Genomic DNA, 19,234 nt, shown 5'->3' on the forward strand with positions numbered 1-19,234 from the left:
GAAGGGGCCAAGCTTGACCTCGCAAGGCCCACGTCCCCTGTGCATCGTGGACACTGGCGGTGGCCACCCCATCGTGGACCCCATCAGCGACCGCCCTCAGTCACCCCCACGCCTGCGCTGCGTGGCAGCCGACCAACCCCAGGGGACCCAAATGCTACTTCTGCATACAGACAAAACACCCCCAGCAGCACTTCCCAGCGCGCAGCGTGCTCTGCAAGGCCTGCGGCAAGAAGGGACATTTCTCTGCAGTGTGCCAACCCGCTCAATCGCTGCTATTGTCCCAGCACCCCCCACGTGCGGCCCGTGGGCACCGCCATCTTGCTCCACTCACAAAACGTGCAGCCCGTGGGCGCCGCCATCTTGCTTGTCTCAGAACCAACGGACGCCGCCATCTTGCCTGCCCCAGGACACGTGCGGCCCAAAAGCGCCGCCATCTTGCCTGCCCCAGGACATGCGCGGCCTGTGGGCACCGCCATCTTACCAGCCTCAGGACCCTTGCCCGTTGGGCACCTCATCGGTCCGCTCATCGCCTGCAACCACCGACAACCAGCCGCCCCCACCGATCGGCGGGCGGGCCAGTGCCGTGGGGGCACACTTTTTCTTCCGCCGCCACCACGGCCTCCACCATGGAAGAGGCGGAAGAGACCCCCCCTACTGCGCATCCGCCGGTGGTGACATCAGCAGCCGCTGACACACCGGCGCATGCGTGAACCGGCGAAGGCTTTTCGGCCAGCCCCGACGCCGGGCGGCGGGCGTCAAAGGCCGTTGGCGCCGGTTTTGGCGCCAGTCGGCGTGGCGCCAACCACTCCGCCATGGGCCTCGCCCCTAAAGGTGCGGAGAATTCCGCACCTTTAGGGGGGAGGCCCGACAGCCGGAGTAGTTGGCGCCACTCCGCTACGCCGGGACCCCCCACCCCGCCGGATACGGGAGAATCCCGGCCCAGGGGTGGAATTCTCTGACCCCCGCAGGGTCGGAGAATCCCCTGGGCCGGCGTAAATCTCGCTCCCGCCGTGGCCGGAATTCTCCGCCACCCAGGAATCGGCGGGAGCGGGAATCACGGCGTGCCGATCGGCGTGACCCCCGCGGCGATTCTCCGGCCCGCGATTGGCCTAAGTCCCGCCGCTGACAGGCCTCTCCCGCTGATATGGTTTCAACCACCTCTGGTGGTGGTGGGATTGGCAGCGCGAACGGGCCCCCGGGGTCCTGGGGGGGTGCAGGGCAATCAGACCCCAGGGGGTGCCCCCACATGGTGGAGGCGGATGAGAACCCCCCTACCGCGCATGCGCCGGTGGTGACGTCAGCGGCTGCTGATGCACCGGCGCATGCGCGAACTGGCGAAGGCCTTTCGGCCAGCCCTGACGCCGGGCGCCAACCACTCCGGTGTGGGCCTAGCCCGTAATGGTGTGGAGAATTCCGCACCTTTGGGGAGGCCCGACGCTGGAGTGGTTGGCGCCACTCCGCTACGCCGGGACCCCCCGCCCTGCCGGGGAGGGGAGAATCTCGGCCATGGATCCTGTCCATCAATAAATGATGAAATTTGCTCCATTGCCATTGCTGCTTCTTATATTTGTAGGAAAATGAAACTGTAATTGTAACAGAATAGGAACACGTTTTTTGTTTGCTGATCCAAATTGGCTGCAATGCTGAAATGTAATTAGAAAATAGTGGGCGATAGACAGCATTTGAAAGGCAAAGGGGAATATGGGGTGGTGTAGTGGTAGTGTCACTGGTCTAGTAATCCAGAGACCCAGGGTAATATACTGGGGACACGGAATCCTGTCATGGCAGATAGTGAAATTTGGATTCAATAAAAGTCTGGAATTAAAAATCTAATGATGACCATGAAACCATTGCTGATTCTCGTAATCAATCTGGTTCTGTAATGTCCTTTAGGGAAGGAAATCTGCTGTCCTCACCTGTTCTGGCCTACAAGCTTAAATGGCCCAGCAAACCACTCAGTTCAAGGGCAATTAGGGTTGGGCAATAAATGCTGGCCCAGCCAGCTTGGCTCACATCCCCTGAACGAATAAAAAAAATTAATTATTTGGACATCAACTGCGCTCTTTTATTTACTAACTAACTTGCCGTGCATTTTCCTTGTTCCCTTGGTTCATTTCTGATTTCAGAATTCACAGTTTTGTATTTAGTACCACTGTGCTGCAGAATTTCTCTGTCTTTCTGTTCACCTTACTCTTTCTTCTCAGATCACAAGCAGACGTTCAGGAGACGTTCATGACGTTCAATGTTTATGATGATGCGATCACACTGAGACTTGTCCAGGCAGCTTCTCAAATGCTCAGTAAGTACCGTTTGCTTCAGTTTTGCATTTAAGGTACAAATCTTTTCCTGCATGACTCAACATGTCAAACCGCACCACACAACACAATGCAATTGAGGTCTGGTGTACATGAAGCTATTTAAAAAGTAAAACTGAGCAAAAACAACTGAAAGTTCCAAAAATACGAAAACATTTATGATGTAAAATGACGTTTATTAGTTACATACACTGCTGCATTATTGTAATTGGGATACACATTCAAGTGGAGTAAGAAAAACACTTTATCCATACAGAACAATTATCACAGGGAGCAAGAGAGCACAAACATTCTCTCTGTGATAAAATGGGTGACTTGTCCAAGATCTAAATCCATCAAAGAAAAACAGGAGTAGAAGGGAAAAGTGATACTGGGGCTGGTTTAGCACACTGGGCTAAATAGCTGGCTTTTAAAGCAGACCAAGGGAGGCCAGCAACGTGGGTTCAATCCCCGTACCAGCCTCCCGAACAGGCGCCGGAATGTGGCGACTAGGGGCTTTTCACAGTAACTTCGTTTGAAGCCTACTTGTGACAATAAGTGATTTTCATTCATTCATTTCAAGTGATATAGTCAGAACTGTGAAACAAAACAAGGACAAAGAACTACATGAAGCTTTGTGAATACTAACAATAGAATGTAAGATGTCTGATTTTAATGGAAAAGTATTCATGCAACAGGAGGATTTAACTTGGCTAAAATTAGCATCCCTAACCATAGAACAGCTAAAAGCAATAGCTGAGCTGGTAATACTTGACAAACATCAGGAATCTTGGTACTAAAGATGCTGGCTCGGCATCTTGCCCTCACTCCAGATTCGAAACAGGTAGAAAATACAGAACCTGAAATAGACCAGGTTCCCCCCACCAGAATGTGCCTGGAAAAGGGGAGGCTTGAGTTGGAATTTCAGACAAGAGAGGGAGGAGAGAGAATCCGAGGGAAAAAAAGAGAAAGGAAGGGAATTCTCAGAGTTGTAGAGAGAGAAAGGAAATCCCAGGAGGAAAGGGAAGGGAGAGAGAGCTTTCCTGTTGCAGAAGCTGGAGGTGAAATCAGTAGCATTAAATACTAGGGAACTAAGACAGATTTAAACAACTGGGGAGAATTTGGGTTTATCTAGTGTGGTGGGGTGGGGGTATGGGAGTGGTGCTGGCAATTTTAATATCCTTAACTTAGAAACATGGTTTGGTTTCTTAAAGTATTCTCGTCTAATGCCCAGGTTTGAAGAAGGGGATGCCCAAACCTTCTTCACAGCCTTTTAGAAACTGGCAGATCAACTGAAGTGGCAGATCAATTAAAGAGGTCTGGACTCTCCCAATGCAAGGTCACTTAAAGGGGAAAGCCTGTGAGGTTTATTCCCAGTTGCCCACAGAGAGTGCTGAAGGTTAATAGCAAATGTTGCATTCCTGAGTGTCTATGATCCCGTAATGAAGCTAGGAAACCATCACAATCATCCAAGAAACTACAGACCTGCCACATGGGAGACTGGAGATCATAAACCAGAATCTGAGACAACTGTAATCAGTAAAAGTGCATAACCTTTATCCATATCTAGTCTTTGTGTGTGTGAGTGTCTGTGGGAGCATACTTGTGTCTGTGTTCTGTTTAATTCTGGGTGAGTATGTGAGAATAAATAACCTTTATTTTTATACTCAGCAAAGGCTTGCTGTATTGAATTGGGTTATACAATAAAACAGGGCAGGAAAAGGCACAGGGCGCGATTCTCCGCACTCCCGACGGTGCGGAGAATAGCGTGGCTCGTAAAATTTTACGGCCACGCTGTTCCGACGCCCTCCCGCTATTCTCCCCCCCCCCCCCCCACGCCCGACTCCCGATACAAATCGCTGCCGCCGTTTTTTTACGGCCGGCAGCGATTCTCAGCTGGCCGATGGGCCGAGTTCCCAGCCCTTTACGGCTGTTTTTACGAACGGCAAACACACCTGGTCTGGCCGTTCGTAAAAACGGCCGTAAACTCTCGATTTTTAAAACCATGGCACCGATTGGCACGGCAGTACCACGGCCGTGCCAAGGGTGCCATGGGCCCGCGATCAGTGGGCACCGATCGCGGGCAGCGGGCCCGATGCCCGCGCACTCTTTGTCCCTCCGCCGCCCCGCTGTATCACTTCGCGGGGCGGCTGAGGGGCATCCCGGCCCGCGCATGCGCGGGTTTCGCGCAAATGCGCGATGACGTCATCCGCGTATGCGCGGGTTGGAGTCTTCCAATCCGCGCATGCGCGGCTGACGTCATATGACGCGCCAGCCGGCGCTAACTCTGGCAAGCGGGCTTAACGAAATTCGTTAAGCCCGTGATGCCGGAGCTTACGGCGTCGGGCTGCTAGCCCCGACCGGGGACCAGAATCGGTTCCCGGTCGGGAAGGGGGGGGCTGGCGTCAAACCCACCCGGATTTGACGCCAGCCTTACGATTTCTCCCCATATGGGAGAATCGCGCCCACAATTCTTTCCATGCACACATTCTGTCCATGACATTAGGATCTTGGACTTCATTAATAGGTGGATGGAGTACAAAAGCAGGGAAGTTATGATGTAGGTTTATAAATCTCTGGTTAGGTCACAACTGGAACATTGCATGCATTTTTGGTCATCACATCTCAGGAACTCAATTGAACAAGCTCCCTCCAGCATTCCTACACAAAATGCAGAAGCAACATGGAACATCAACTTAGCATCTACAATGGCGCAGTTGAATAAGGCAGTTCGTACCGGCATGAGATCACTGTGCAGCAGCATTATGCTTAGAAACCCAACCACTTTCACTTGAACTGCCCTTGGAAGGTTCTGAAGATCAGATCGCATGGTAAAATACCAGACACAGAGGTGTTCACCTGAGCTGGCATGCCAAGCATCCACACCATACTGAGACAGTCACAACTGAGCTGGGCTGGTCACGTAGCCAGAATGCCTGACACTCGCTTTCCAAAGCAAATCTTCTGTGGAGAGTTTATATCTGGGATGGGATCTCATGGCTGTCAGAGGAAACGCTACAAAGACACTCTGGAGACTTCATGTAGGCGTTTTGATATTGACTTCAGGTTCTGGGAGAAGCTCGCCGAGGGTTGCTGCACCTAGTGTAACGGAATAAAATAACTGTGCAGCCTCCATTAAACACATATCCGATGCAGAGAGAAAAGCTAAGAGAAAAACTTTAGAGCCAGCAATGTGTCCAAAACTCAATCATCCGCGGTAGCCGATATTCTTTGCAGTAGAACCTTCTGAGTGTAGATCAGCCTTAGCAACACCAGAACCCAACCAAACACTCCAGATAGTGAATAGGGCCATCTTCACCTTGAAGGACAATCAACAAGACATGTGGGTTACATACCAATTTAGTACATGTGTGTTATCTATCAATTAACATACATGTAGATTACCTACCAATTTAATACGTGTATCAATTAACATCCATGTAGATTACCGACCAACTTAATACACATGTGTTAGCTATCAATTAACGGACATGTAGATTATCTACCAATTTAATACATGTATATCAATTAACATACATGTAGATTACCTCCCACTTTAATGCATGTGTGTTATCTGTCAATTAACATAAACGTAGATTACCTACCAATTTACATACATGGGCCACTGCTAATTTACATATAGTTGGGTCACATATAATTTCCATACATGTGGACCACCTACTAATTTACATGTGGATTACTCACTAATTTACATACATAAGCTATCTATTAGTTTATAAATATGTATTTGCTTATTAATTTACACACATATGGGTTTACTCATTTGCATATGTGAATAATAATAATCTTTATTGTCACAAGTAGACTTACATTAACACTGCAATGACATTACTGTGAAAAGCCCCTAGTCGCCACAGTCGGCGCCTGTTCGGGTACACAGCGGGAGAATTCAGAATGTCCAATTCACATAACTGCACATCTTTCGGGACTTGTGGGAGGAAACCGGAGCACCTGGAGGAATCCGTGCAGATGCAGGGAGAACGTGCAGACTCCGCACAGACAGTGACCGAAGCCGGGAATCGAACCCAGTCCCTGGCGCTGTGAAGCAACAGTGCTACCCACTGTGCTACCGTGCTTCCCATTGCATACTCATTTATATAGCCACCCATTTGCTACTAATTTATATCCATGTGAGTGTCCATTAATTCACACACATTAATTTAGCATCTCAGTATATTAGCTTCCTTGGATTGTACTTGCAATATTCAGAGATAATTAGAAGAGTTGAGATATAATGTAACTAATGACACTTCCTCAGGGGAGTGGAAAGTCACTGTTTGATAACGAATATTTAATAGTTGTACTAACAACGGTCCTACTAATTAATCGCACAACAATTCTCAGTGGGATTCAGCTGTACTTGTTGTGATGTGTTAGAATGAGAATTCCTCAATGACTTCGTCAAAATTGCAGATCTGAAGTGTTCAAATATGCAAGGGGAGGTGGTGGTGTAGTGGTACTGTCCCTGAACTAGTAATCCAAAAACCCAAGGCAATGCTCTGGGGGCCCAGGTTCGAATCCCACCAAACATACGGTGAAAATTGAATTCAATAAAAATCTGGAATGAAAAGTCTAATGATGACCGTGAAACCATTGTTGATTTTCGTGATAACCCATCTGGCTCACTGCTACCCTTCAGGGAAGGAAATCTGCCATTCTCACCCGGCCTGACCTACATGTGACTCCAGACCCACAGCAATGTGGTTGACTCTTGACTGCCCCCCCTCTGAAATGGCCGAGCAAGCCACTCAGTTCAAGGGCAATTAGGGATGGGCAACAAAATGCTGCAAGTGACACCTACATCCCAAGAACGAATAAAAAAAAGTCTTGTCAAGTAGCTGGATATTAGTCAACACAAATAATCAAATCTTCTTCTGCTGCTGCACAGATCTGCCTGCTGAAGCTGTTCTGAAACTCTTTGGAGGATACTTTTTCACTTTCTGCAAGGTGTCCGGGTATGACAGGATGCTGCGAACGTTGGGAGGCTCGCTGATGGAATTTATCGAGAACTTAGATGCCCTCCACAGTTACCTTGCTCTGTCATATCAGGTAACAGCTCTTCCGAAAAATATACTGTGCTTTATAAAACCTGAGGCAAGGCCTTGGTAACTGTAGTTCTACCAGTAATGATTTGTAATGGCTCAACTGTGACTATAATTAGATTATTTATAGATTTTCAACAGCCACATACAAATTAAGAGACTCTAAGACCTGTAGCACCTTTCACAGCCTCAAGACATCTCAGTGTACTTTACAACCAATGATGTGCTTTTGAAACAAAAACAGAAAATGCTGGGCAATCTCAGCAGGTCTGACAGAGTCTATGTTTTGAGCCTGGATGACACTTTGTCAATAACAATAATAATAATATTCTTTATTAGTGTCACAAGTAGGCTTGCATTAACACTGCAATGAAGTTACTGTGAAAATCCCCGAGTCGCCACATTCCGGCGCCTGCTCGGGTACACAGAGGGGGAATTCAGAATGTCCAATTCACCTCACAGCACATCTTTCAGGACTCGTGGGAGGAAATTGGAGTGCCCGGAGGAAACCCACGCAGACACGGGGAGAACTGCAGCCTCTGCACAGACAGTGACCCAAGCCGGCAATCGAACCTGGGTCCCTGGCGCTGTGAAGCAACAGTGCTAACCATTGTGCTACTGTGCCGCCCCAAAGATAGAGAGAACTGGAAACAGGATGAGATTTATACTGTTGTGGGGGCGGCGTAGAGCAGTGGGGTTGGATAGGGGGCCGGTGATAGGTGGAGATTGATAAAGATGTTGTGGACAGAAAGACAAAGGGAATGTGAATGACAGTGATCATGACAAAGAAGGATGCTGATAGTGGCACATAAAGAGATTTTGAAGTTAGTCACTGTTGTTATGTAGGAAACACATCTGTCCTTCGATAGGCAAGTAGCTCTTAGAGCAGCTGGTTCCCACACACAGCAGTAGGATATCGAAGCAGATTATCTGTTTCAGCAATGTTGGTGAGGGTTAAACATTGATGAGGATACCTTCTTCAAAATATGTCATGGAGTTCTTTTACATCCACCTGAGAGGGCAGACAGGGCCTAGGTTTCACTATTCATCCAGAAGATGCTGTACCTCTGACAGTACAACACTCCCTCGCCAACTGAACTGAGATGTTGTCAGGACAGCGGACAAAAGTCTCAGGATTGAGGCTCAAATCCATTAGTTGTTGATTTAGAGGTGAGAGTGCTACTGGGGCAATGGCAATAAGTGGGGCTAGAGTTCAGTTATCAATGAAAACAGATAATGCAGGAAACATTCAGCAGGTCAGACAGTACCTGTGTAGTCAAAGAGAGAATCTGATGTTGACAGGTACAGGTTTAGCGAGGGGTAGGGTGAGGGGATTTGGTTGGGAAATGCAGAAATCCATGTTTTCCAGTTCGCTGTGCATTTTAAATGTCACAGTGTGTGTCTTATTTTCCAGTTGTTTCCTGACCTGGGGATTTACAAGTACATATCCAATTCCCTTCTGAAGGACACTATTGAATCCGCTTCCAGATTCTCTAACTGAAAGCACAGTGCCAAAAATGTTGGTCCTTTATATTTCAGCTCTGAAAATAAGCACCAAAATATACTTTATAAATTGAATATGCCAACCGATAAAAGCTTCAGTGTTATGTGATTGTTAGGAGATGAAAGCACCATCTTTTCGAGTGGAGAAGAGGGAAGACGGAGAGATGTGGCTTCATTACTATTCTGACAGAAGAGGCCTCTGTCATATAGTCCCAGGTAAAAACCCCCATGGTTAGTTGGCAATTGTCTTTCAATTAATAAAGTGTGTAAACATTTTCTAATTGCTTATAGGTGAATTCTTGCTAGATATTGCATGCATCTTGGAGCGTGAATAGGCCGTCTAACCCTTTGAACCTCTTCTGCCTTTCAATCAGAACGGCTGATCTGTTCTTCGATAGGCAAGTCGCTCTTAGAGCAGCTGGTTCTTGCAATTCACACTTTTCCTTCATGTTACCTTCCCCTTGTTCTTTTGTGGAACAAAATTCTGGCTCAGAATTTTTTCAGAGTTGCTCTGACTCCATAGGGTGTAACCTTGGCTGAAGGAAGGCCAAAACCCCATTTCTTTTTGAATTTATTTGTGTTTCTCAATTGCGCATAAAAATTATAATTTTGTGCCAATGGTTTGAAATGGGGTCCATCAGTTGAGTCTTTGAGTGAACCTCCATATTCAAGCAGCAGTGTGTGAATGCTCTCTGGCTGCATTGATGTCGCTGGTCTTGTATTCATGAAGACTAACCCGATAGGTTTGTGAAATCAACCGGTTATTGTGGGCTAGGTATTAACCTGTACGCCTGGATATTAACCATTGCCTGGATGAAATACTGAGAGGAAATGCATCCCTAACAGAACCCAGAGGGAAAGAAAAACAGAAAGGCAATTAGGTGCAATTTCCTCCAAATTGCATAGTGTTGGATCAGGCGAGGGAAGCGATGTGAAACTTGTCGGCTTCTGAGATACCTTTTCTCACCTGATTTAACAACACATGAGAGGATCACAGACAACTGGAGGGGCGGGCCCTAAACACACTGGAAAAACCGGGATTTTGAGATCAGGGCGCCCTTTAAAAGGTTACATTTAAGGACCCCACCAACACGGAGATAGGGACCCCACCCTACGGAGATCGCAGGCGTTGGACCTCTCCCCTCTACCCTTTCACCCTATGGAATATTGGGGCTTTCCCCTCCCCACCCCATCAGGAGAACCCAATACCAATGGAAGAGGGTTACCCTCACCGCCAGAGCCCCCTTGGCTCTGCCCCTTCATGTACCCCCTTGGCACTGCCCCATTGATTTAAATCTATGGATATCAGATTCACGTCCTCACTGGCCATGAACCTGATCATGTCACTGGCAGTGGGTGGGCAAGATCTAAAACGGAAGGGTAAATCCCATTTCTGGCCGCTCATGAGAATTAGCAGCCATGGTTAACGGAGCCGCTAGATTACGCCCACTTACTTTAACTGTACTGTACTGGAGTGTTCACATAGATTATGTACTCAAGTTGTTGGAAGGAAAATCAGAGAGGGGTTCGAAGCATGCCATCCTCCCTGATCAGTTCTCTTCTCCCAGATAATCCTTCCAGTTGGAGGTAGCAAAGTTAAACATCTACCCAGTGAGATCCCATGAAACCGCATCACACTTTGCTTCAATGTCTAAACTCCAGGGATAATAGAAGCTGTGGCCAAAGATTTCTTTGATACAGAGGTGGAGATGGAAATCCTTAACCACTCAGAAGAATCCACGGAAATGATGGAGCATGTGGTTTTTCTTGTTGTCCAAAAGAAGCTATCACAGCGATGCAGGGAGAGGTCAGAGACAAGCAAGCAGTCCAAGGAAAAAGAGTTGGATAAAGAGGTAGATTTTACTATTTTGCAGCAAACGTCTAAATCAATGATGTCAAATCTTCTTGGAGGTCTTGGAGGTCCCAAACTACTAAGGTTACTGCATAAACCTTTCCAAACCAACCACAGAACAGTATGGGGCAGCACGGTAGCATAAGTGGCTAGCACTGTGGCTTAACAGCGCCAGGGTCCCAGGTTCGATTCCCCGCTGGGTCACTGTCTGTGCAGAGGTTGCACGTTCTCCCCGTGTGTGTGTGGGTTTCCTCCGGGTGCTCCGGTTTCCTCCCACAGTCCAAAGACGGCAGGTTAGGTGGATTGGCCATGATAAATTGCCCTTAGTGACCAAAAAGGTTAGATGGGGTTATTAGGTTACGGGGATAGGGTGGAAGTGAGGGCTTAAGGGGGTCGGTGCAGACCCGATGGGCCGAATGGCTTCCTTCTGCACTGTATGTTCTATATTCACACAAAATATGTCACATGAAATATTTTTGTTCTACCCCACGGTTCTGGAACATGTGCAGCATTAACGATTAAGTCCCAAGTTACTCCAAGCTTTCCTGCAAGCTCACTTGTCTCTGCCATGTCAAGTTGAATCTTCCAGTGTGCTTTGAAAATAATTCTCTTTCAATGGCCCCACACCGGCGCCGCGTCCACCGCGTGCGCGATTGGTGGCGATTCTCCGGTCCCTGGAGAATCGCAGGAGCGGCGTTGGACCCGATCGCGGGTCTGACGCCCATTCTCCGCACCCCGCGCCAAGCGCGATTGCGGCTCGGAGAAACCCAACCCACATATCTTTGAAAAGCGTAGTGGATAATTATTTTAAAATAGTGTGGGGAAATGATGCATAGTTGTTTCAGATTGTTCAACAGGTGTGATACGCTGATAGAACCTGTTCCACAGCTTTATTGCTCCCTTAGTGCTGGCGATGTGCTCGCCGCCATTTTAGTCCATTTCTACGAAAGTTCTGCCAGTCGAGCCAAATCCAATACCTGAAAGCATGTTGAATATCAAGCATGGATGTGTTTAGTCAGGATAAACTGAGAGCAGAAATATACTTCTAACATCTTGGTAGATTTGTTTATTTGCAGTATATGAAAAGGGAATTTTTCCATTTCTCCAGCCAATAGCGTTTCTAACTCTGGTTAGACATATTCCTGGAAGTTCCGACACTTGACCTCCCACCTCCAATTACCCCAGCTCCACTGTCCTTCATTGGTCATCCGACATGTCAATCCTTGTGCCACTCCCACCTTCACAGTCAAAGTGGAGAGCGACCAGATTTTGCTTAATCTGATTGGATAAATCTTTACTGCCAGTAAAACAGCCTCTTCCCTGTTCCTACCCTCCTTCCTTCCACCAGTTCCAAAATTTTTATCGCCAATAAATAAGTGTTCAAACAAAATTTTTTTAACAAAATTTACATTTTATTTTTAAAGCCCTGACAATTTTATTTCAGTTTGCTCACTACAGTGTCCCTGGGTTAAACCTGAATGGTAACCTGGCTGAGAAGATCATCGACGTATTATGGAGCCCACCCTGTTTCAGTTATCAGAAGGTCATAAGATGCAGGAGCAGAAGTAGGCCATTCGACCCATCGAGTTTGCTCCTCCGTTCAACGAGATACTGACTCTTCTGATGTGATAATCCTCAGCTACACTTCCTCGCCTTATTCCCATAACTCTCGATTCCCTTACTGATTAAAAATCTGACTGACTTCTGTTCAAATTGAAAATCAGCTCCAGAAAAAAGTAATGCATCTCCACAGAAAGTGATTTCCTTTCTTACTTTGTACCATAGGAGATTGAGAGGTATTTGCAGAAGATGAAAGTGAAATATGACGCACTGTCGCACTGCTCAGTGAAGAGGACACACTGGGACCTTCTCAGAAGCATTGTGAGATTTGGACAAAGTATGTTCCTTTATATATAACTATGCACAGATCATTTATAATAGTAATCTTTATTATTGTCACAGGTAGGCTTACATTAACACTGCAATGAAGTTACTGTTAAAATCCCCTAGTCACCACATTCCGGCGCCTGTTCAGGTACACTGAGGGAGAATTCAGAATGTCCAGTTCACCCAACAGCACGTCTTTCAGGACTTGTGGGAGGAAACCCACGCAGACACTGAGAACGTACAGACTCCGCACTGGCAATGAACCAAGCCGGGAATCGAACCTGGGTCCCTGGTACTGTGAAACAACAGTGCTAACCATTGTGCTACCATGCCACCCATGGGGTCTGGATCTCTTTAACAAAGTCTTTCTTTTCACCATATTGCTCATATTTACCAATTTTTGATTTCCAGGAATGTTTTAATCCTTTGGTGAAAGAATATTCAGATCACTATTTAATCTAAATGGAATTAATTGCAACACAGGAGCGGGCCTCCCAATCCCATTTATTTAGCTGTGTTTCCACTGCTCGATATCACTTTTCTCTTCATACTGGAGACGTAGGATGAGGAGATGGAGAGGGGTGAGGGGAGGGTGAGAGAGACTAGTGGAGGAAAGACTGGGGGTAGAGTATGGGGTGAGATGCGGGGAAGAGACTGGGGGGAGATGGTGATTGGGGGGGAAAGAGAGGCTCGGGGGGTAGAGATGGATAAGAGACTGGGATGAGAGAGGCTGGAGGGCAGAGAGTCTGGGGGGGAGATAGAAGGGAGAGATGGGGAGGGAGACAAGCGGGAGACATTAGGGGGAGAGACATTAGGAGGAGAGAGGCTGGGGAAGAAACCTGGAGAGATTCAGGGGAAGAGAGAGTTTGGTGAAAATCAGATTGGGATAGAGAGATTGGGGGAAGACAGATTGTGGAGTGAGAGACGGGGGGTAGAGAGACTGTGGGGGAGAGATACAAGGTTGAGATGGGGCGACTGAGAAGGAGCGACATGGGAGAGAGAGGAAAGAGACGGGGAGGAAAGACTGTGGTGTAGAGATGGGGAAAGAATGAAGGAGGGAAAGAGAGTGAGGGGAGAAAGCCCTGTGGGAGAGAGACTGGGGCTCTAGACTGGGAGGAGAGAGTCCAGGGAGAGAGATAGGGGGAGGAGCGGGGGTGAAGAGAGACTAGGTTGAGGGGGACTGCTGGTTGTAATGATCTTTTTATGTGCATGTCTGAAGATCACTAGAGGGCAGCACTAACGGGTATAAAAGCCAGTCAAATGCTGTTTTGCTTGGACTGTGACGAGAGGAGGAGCAAAAGACTTAGCTCAGAGTGATTACTATAGTCAAACATAGATACTGGGCGGGATTGTCCCGCACTTGGTGCGATGGCCCGACGCCGTCTCCAAGAACGACGTGGACCACTCCGGCATCAGGCCACCCAGAAGTGCGAAGGATTCTGCAACTTCCGGGGGCTAGGCCGGCGCTGGAGGGGTTGGCACCATGCCAACCGGCACTGAAGGGCCGCCGTGGGCCGGCATGAGTTGGCGTATGCGCAGAACCGCAGGCGTGTTTCCTGCGCATGCGCACGGGTTTTCTTCTCCGCGCCGGCCATGGCGGAGCCTTACAGAGGCCAGCGCGGAGGGAAAGAGTGCCCCAATGGCACAGGCCCGCCTGCAGATCTCTGGGCGCCGGTCGTGGGCCAGGCCACTGTGGGGGCCCCCCCGGGGCCGGATCACCCCGCCCGCCCGATGGCGCTGCTAGCTGCCCTCCAAGCCTGGTCTTGCCGGGATGGACCATGTCTATTTAACGCCGGTGAGACTGGCCGAAAACGGGTGGCCGCCCGGGGCCTGGAGAATTGCCGGGGGGGGGCCAACGGCCCCCGACTGGCGCAGCGTGATCCCCTCCCCCACCAGAAAACCAGAGCCAGAGAATTCAGCAGCCGGTGTCGGAGTGGCGGGGCGGGGGGTTGGAGAATCCTGCCCACTGTGTTTAGATCTTGTAACCTTTCTACAAGTATTAATCTTAAAGTAAAGAATGTATGCAATTGTTAATTTAGTTACTCAATAAACCTTTCATTACTTCTGGACATCTTTGAGTCTTTGTCATCAAGATACAAAAAACCTCATCAGCAATTGGATTGAGTAACGCATGTTACGTTCAGTTAATGTAAGCAAACACATTCTGAAAGAATAACAAAAGATGGTACCAGGATAGTTTGCTTTAAACGAACAATACTAGCTAGATTAGGTTGGACAAAAAGACAGAAACAAAAATACCAACTGCTCAACTGTGGAAGACCTTGCAGCATATGGATTCTCGATGACTGACCGATTCGATTGAACATGTTCGACCTCCATGGCAGCTGGAAGCAACCGGTACCTTACGTAACAACTGGAAAATTTTTAAACAAATGTTCCAAATATATATGGTAGCTAATGATTTGAACATGGCCTCCGAAGACAAAAAAATAGCACTGCTACTCGCAATAGCAGGACAGCGAGCTAGAGAGATCTATAACTCCTTTAATTACTTGGAGATGAAGACAGAACTAAATTGAAAGTGATACTCGAAAAATTTGAAGATTATTGTAACACCTGCAACTATGCTGCTTTAAGAGATTCAATGCTCAGAGACCACATTGCACAAGGAATAAATGATGCGGAAATCAGACAATCATTATTAAAACCGAAAGGTTTAATGCTGGAAATCGTGATTGAAAAGTGCATATCAGAAGAAAAAAGAAATCAGTACCTTGAGCTTTCACAAAGAAACGACGCAGGAAACGTTCTCCACGAGGCTGAGAAAGTAAAAATGATGCCGCAGCACATTTTAAATGCCAGGCAGTGCGCATATCCACAAAATACGCAAACCGGAAAAATTCTGTTCTGCGCATGTGCAGGAAGCTGAAGCTGCCATGCACAGTTGAGAAAAGGCGCATTGGGCGAAGATCGTTCTGCACATGCGCAACCCGTGCATGTGCAGTTGGAAAAAGATCGCACACAGTTCGAAGATTGAACTGCGCATGCGCAAGCCACGCATGCGCAGTCGAAGAAAAAGCGCACAACGCCCGATGATCAATTTGCTCATGCGCAATCGATTAGTACTCATGATGTCACGAGCATCATGACATCAGAACACTCAGACCACGCCCACTTAAAGGGGAAATGCCCGAAAAATCACAAATAAGACTCTTAAAGGTACAAAACCAAAACGTTTAACCTAAAAAGGTACAACATTGTCTGAACTTCAACCAGCAGTTGAAAATAACTTCTGCAGCACCCTGGAACAAGCAGTTTGCAGCATCCATAGTGAAGAGCAAATTAACAGATCCACAACTAAAGAAGATGATTTGTCAACTCAAAGTGAACAGCACAATAACAAATCCGAAACCAAAGAAGATGATTTGTTTATTGAAGAATACTACTCAGACATGGCTGAGTTATTTGGATATGATATCATAGCATCAGCAACAAGTTTGAAAAGCTCAATATGACTCTACTCATGGTAGATGAATCCAATATATCATGTGCGAGTACCTTTAAGAAACTGGTGTTTATAAAATAGCTATAGTGGGCGTACCTTTAAGAAATAGGTGTTTGTCAGATAGCTGCAGTGATGTCAGAGAGTGGGTGGGGCTGGGTTTCGCTTTTGAACAGGCAGCTACAGTGAGTTTCATTTCGTTTTGAGAGCTGGATAATTGCAGGCAAAGCAAGCAGCTGTATAAGGATCTATCTCTGCAGCCTAAAGACTGTCTCCAGATCATTTGAGGATTTGAAAGTGATAACTGCTCTCAGTAGTGAATTTAAACCTGACCTCTGTTAAAAAGGGTCTTTTTTCTCATGGATGTTGTATGGAAAGTTTAAGGGTTACTTATAGAGTACTGTATTCTTTGGGGAGAGTATTTTAGTTGATGGTTGCTAAGATGTTTACTGTGTGTGTTTAAAAATGTTAATGGGATTCATAGAATAAACATTGTTTTTGTTTAAAAAATACTTTTAACTCTCTGTTGCACCGCACTTGTAAAGTAGGCCCGTGTGCTCCCCATACCCACAATCTATTAAAATTTGTGGGTCAGGTGAACTCCACGATACACTTTGGGGTTCTCTAAACCCTGGCCCATAACAAATACCATGATGCAATGGCTGATCATTGATACATTGGATGACAGCAACCTGTCAAATAGCCAAGAAGAAAATGACGCCACACCGAGAGTACTGACTGACTCCATTCAGAGAGCGCTGATCGTCTCCACCGAGAGAACACTGCACGACTCCACAGAGAGAGCGATGAAAGACTCCACACAGAGAGCGATGCACGCCTGAACAGAGAGCTCGTTAACAGACTCCAGAATGGAAGCAATTATAGACTCCAGAGAGACAACTATGCATGAAGACTAAGCAGATCTATCCATCTTATTGAGCAACTAAAGCAGACCATGAAAGTCGACCAAGCTCATTCAATAAGCAGCAAGAAGACAATGAATGTCTACCCACCGTATGTGAGAATAGTGACTATGTGATTGCAATCAACATACAAGATGTGCAAGATTATAGCGAGACTGACAAATCTCAGCTCGTCATTACAGAAGCACTCAACAATCAAAGAAAAACTACTCATGAGTACAGTGACACCATGTCAATTAAAATCTCATCTACTCTGAACTACCCACAAGAAAATGAAATCTTGAAAATTTTGACTCAAGAAGAGGAGCACCAAGAAACCAAACATGATTCAAATGAACCTGAAATGACTCCAGAAGAGGAGCACCAAGGTAGCAAAGAGGAATCAAATCAACCAGAAATGACTGATGTCACCAAGATCAGTGCAACACCAGATTATTTACACATACTTCAACTCAAAAAGCTCAATGAAACATCAGATCCAACAAAGGACACTGATACCAATAACTTTGAGAATGATTCAAATTATCCACAAGGAACAGTCATTGAGCACAACAAGAACACCAACAAGAACAACAACGAAAACAACAACAAAACCAACAACACGAACAACAATGAAAACAACAAAAACAACGAAAACAACAAAGACAACGGCAGAAACAACAAAACCAACAACATTGAAACTACGACCTGTACAACATGGTACAACTCTGCATATGAAGGATAATGTAACAGCACAGTCCAAAACAATGGCAAGAGTACAAACATAAGATGGCATGACAACGAATCTCACAAATTCACATTCGCTCCAAAACAAACAAGCAAACCAGTTTTCAAGGCAGATGACACACAGATTCAATACCGCAAGCACAGAAAAAAGTCCAGGTCAGACAAATAAGATGACACACAGGATTGATACCACAACACAAGAAAAGACCAGGTCAGACAACGAACACTGCAACAGTAAGGCGACAAGCAGCGCCACGCTCATATAGCATAACATTTGATGAAGGTGTGCTGCTCAGATGCAATCGGCAACCTCCGAAAACTATCTTTCCAATGCTGAATCTACATGATTCACTCCCCCGACAATGCTTTAAACCATCCGTCAGTGAACAGAAGGACATTAAAACTTCAGTGACTCCATATCCACTCAGGAGATCGACTAGAAGAAGATGCAACCCAATCGTTTGAACTTGTGACCATTGGACTGATTAACTCACTGATTTTACGTAATGCATTTGCACACTGCATCAACTATGTTTGTTCAATTTTCTTTACAATACAGCAAATATGTAACACAAAAAGAAAAGGGGGATGTAGTGAATTTTGTATGTGCATGTACATAAGGGGTTAATGTGTAACCAGAAGATCACTAGAGGGCAGCACTAATGGGTATAAAAGCCAGACGCAGGCTGTTCCTCTCCTTTTGCTTGGACTGTGACGAGAGCAGGGGCACACAGACTTAGCTCAGAGTGATTAGTGTCGTCAAACATAGATACTGTGTTCAGATCTTGTAACCTTTCTACTAGTCTTAATCTTAAAGTAAAGAATGCATGCAATTGTTAATTTAGTTACTCAATAAACTTTTCATTACTTTTGGACGACTTCGAGTCTTTTTCGTCAAGATAAAGAAAACCTCATCAGCAACTGGATTGAGTAACGCATGTTACGTTCAGTTAGTGTAAGCAAACACATTCTGAAAGGATCACAAAAGAGTGGTGAGACTGGGGAGGGGAAAGAGACTGTGTGGGGAGAGCCTTTGGATTGAGACTAGGGGCAGAGAGATTGGCGCGAGAGGGTGGGTGGGAGGAGGAGAACTGGAGAGAGAGACTGGGAGAAGCGAGTCTGAAGAGAGAGACTGGGGGAGAGGGGGATGTGGGAAGAGACTGAGGGGTTGACAATAGGGGAAAGAGAGACTGGGGAGAGAGATAGTTGGGGGAAGACTTGGGTGAGAGAGAGAGGGATTGTGGGGAGAGAGGAACGAGAGACGACAGGAAGAGATAACCAATACAAAGTGAGCGTCTTAGTTTGATTTCACTGGTGTACTGGTTCAGTAAAACCGATAAGTCAGACCAGTTGGCTTCATTAGGTTGCTGTCATTCCAGTTAACATGTCAAGAGATTCAACTGATTTCCAACTGGTTCCTGTTGAACAATTGACCATTAAAGTTGACTGAAAGATATTATTACCAACTGCAGGACGAGGAAATCCCATCCAGATTTCTGATGCCCCTAGTAGAAGTACCTGTT

At 46.6% G+C, this 19,234-nt stretch overlaps 1 protein-coding gene across 1 annotated transcript in view; it reads left to right on the plus strand.

The window, feature by feature from the left end:
- LOC119969242 (guanylate cyclase soluble subunit beta-2-like) overlaps positions 1–19,234 on the plus strand; it is a 72,908-nt gene that overhangs the window by 4,805 nt on the left and 48,869 nt on the right. Inside the window, exons 3-7 of the mRNA XM_038802593.1 lie at positions 2,205–2,299; positions 7,204–7,364; positions 8,977–9,076; positions 10,523–10,713; positions 12,498–12,609. Of these exons, the coding sequence (XP_038658521.1) occupies positions 2,205–2,299; positions 7,204–7,364; positions 8,977–9,076; positions 10,523–10,713; positions 12,498–12,609 (659 nt within the window). The remainder of the gene's footprint in view (positions 1–2,204; positions 2,300–7,203; positions 7,365–8,976; positions 9,077–10,522; positions 10,714–12,497; positions 12,610–19,234) is intronic.

The sequence above is a fragment of the Scyliorhinus canicula genome, chromosome 7 (assembly GCF_902713615.1).
Source record: "Scyliorhinus canicula chromosome 7, sScyCan1.1, whole genome shotgun sequence".
Lineage (NCBI taxonomy): Eukaryota > Metazoa > Chordata > Chondrichthyes > Carcharhiniformes > Scyliorhinidae > Scyliorhinus > Scyliorhinus canicula.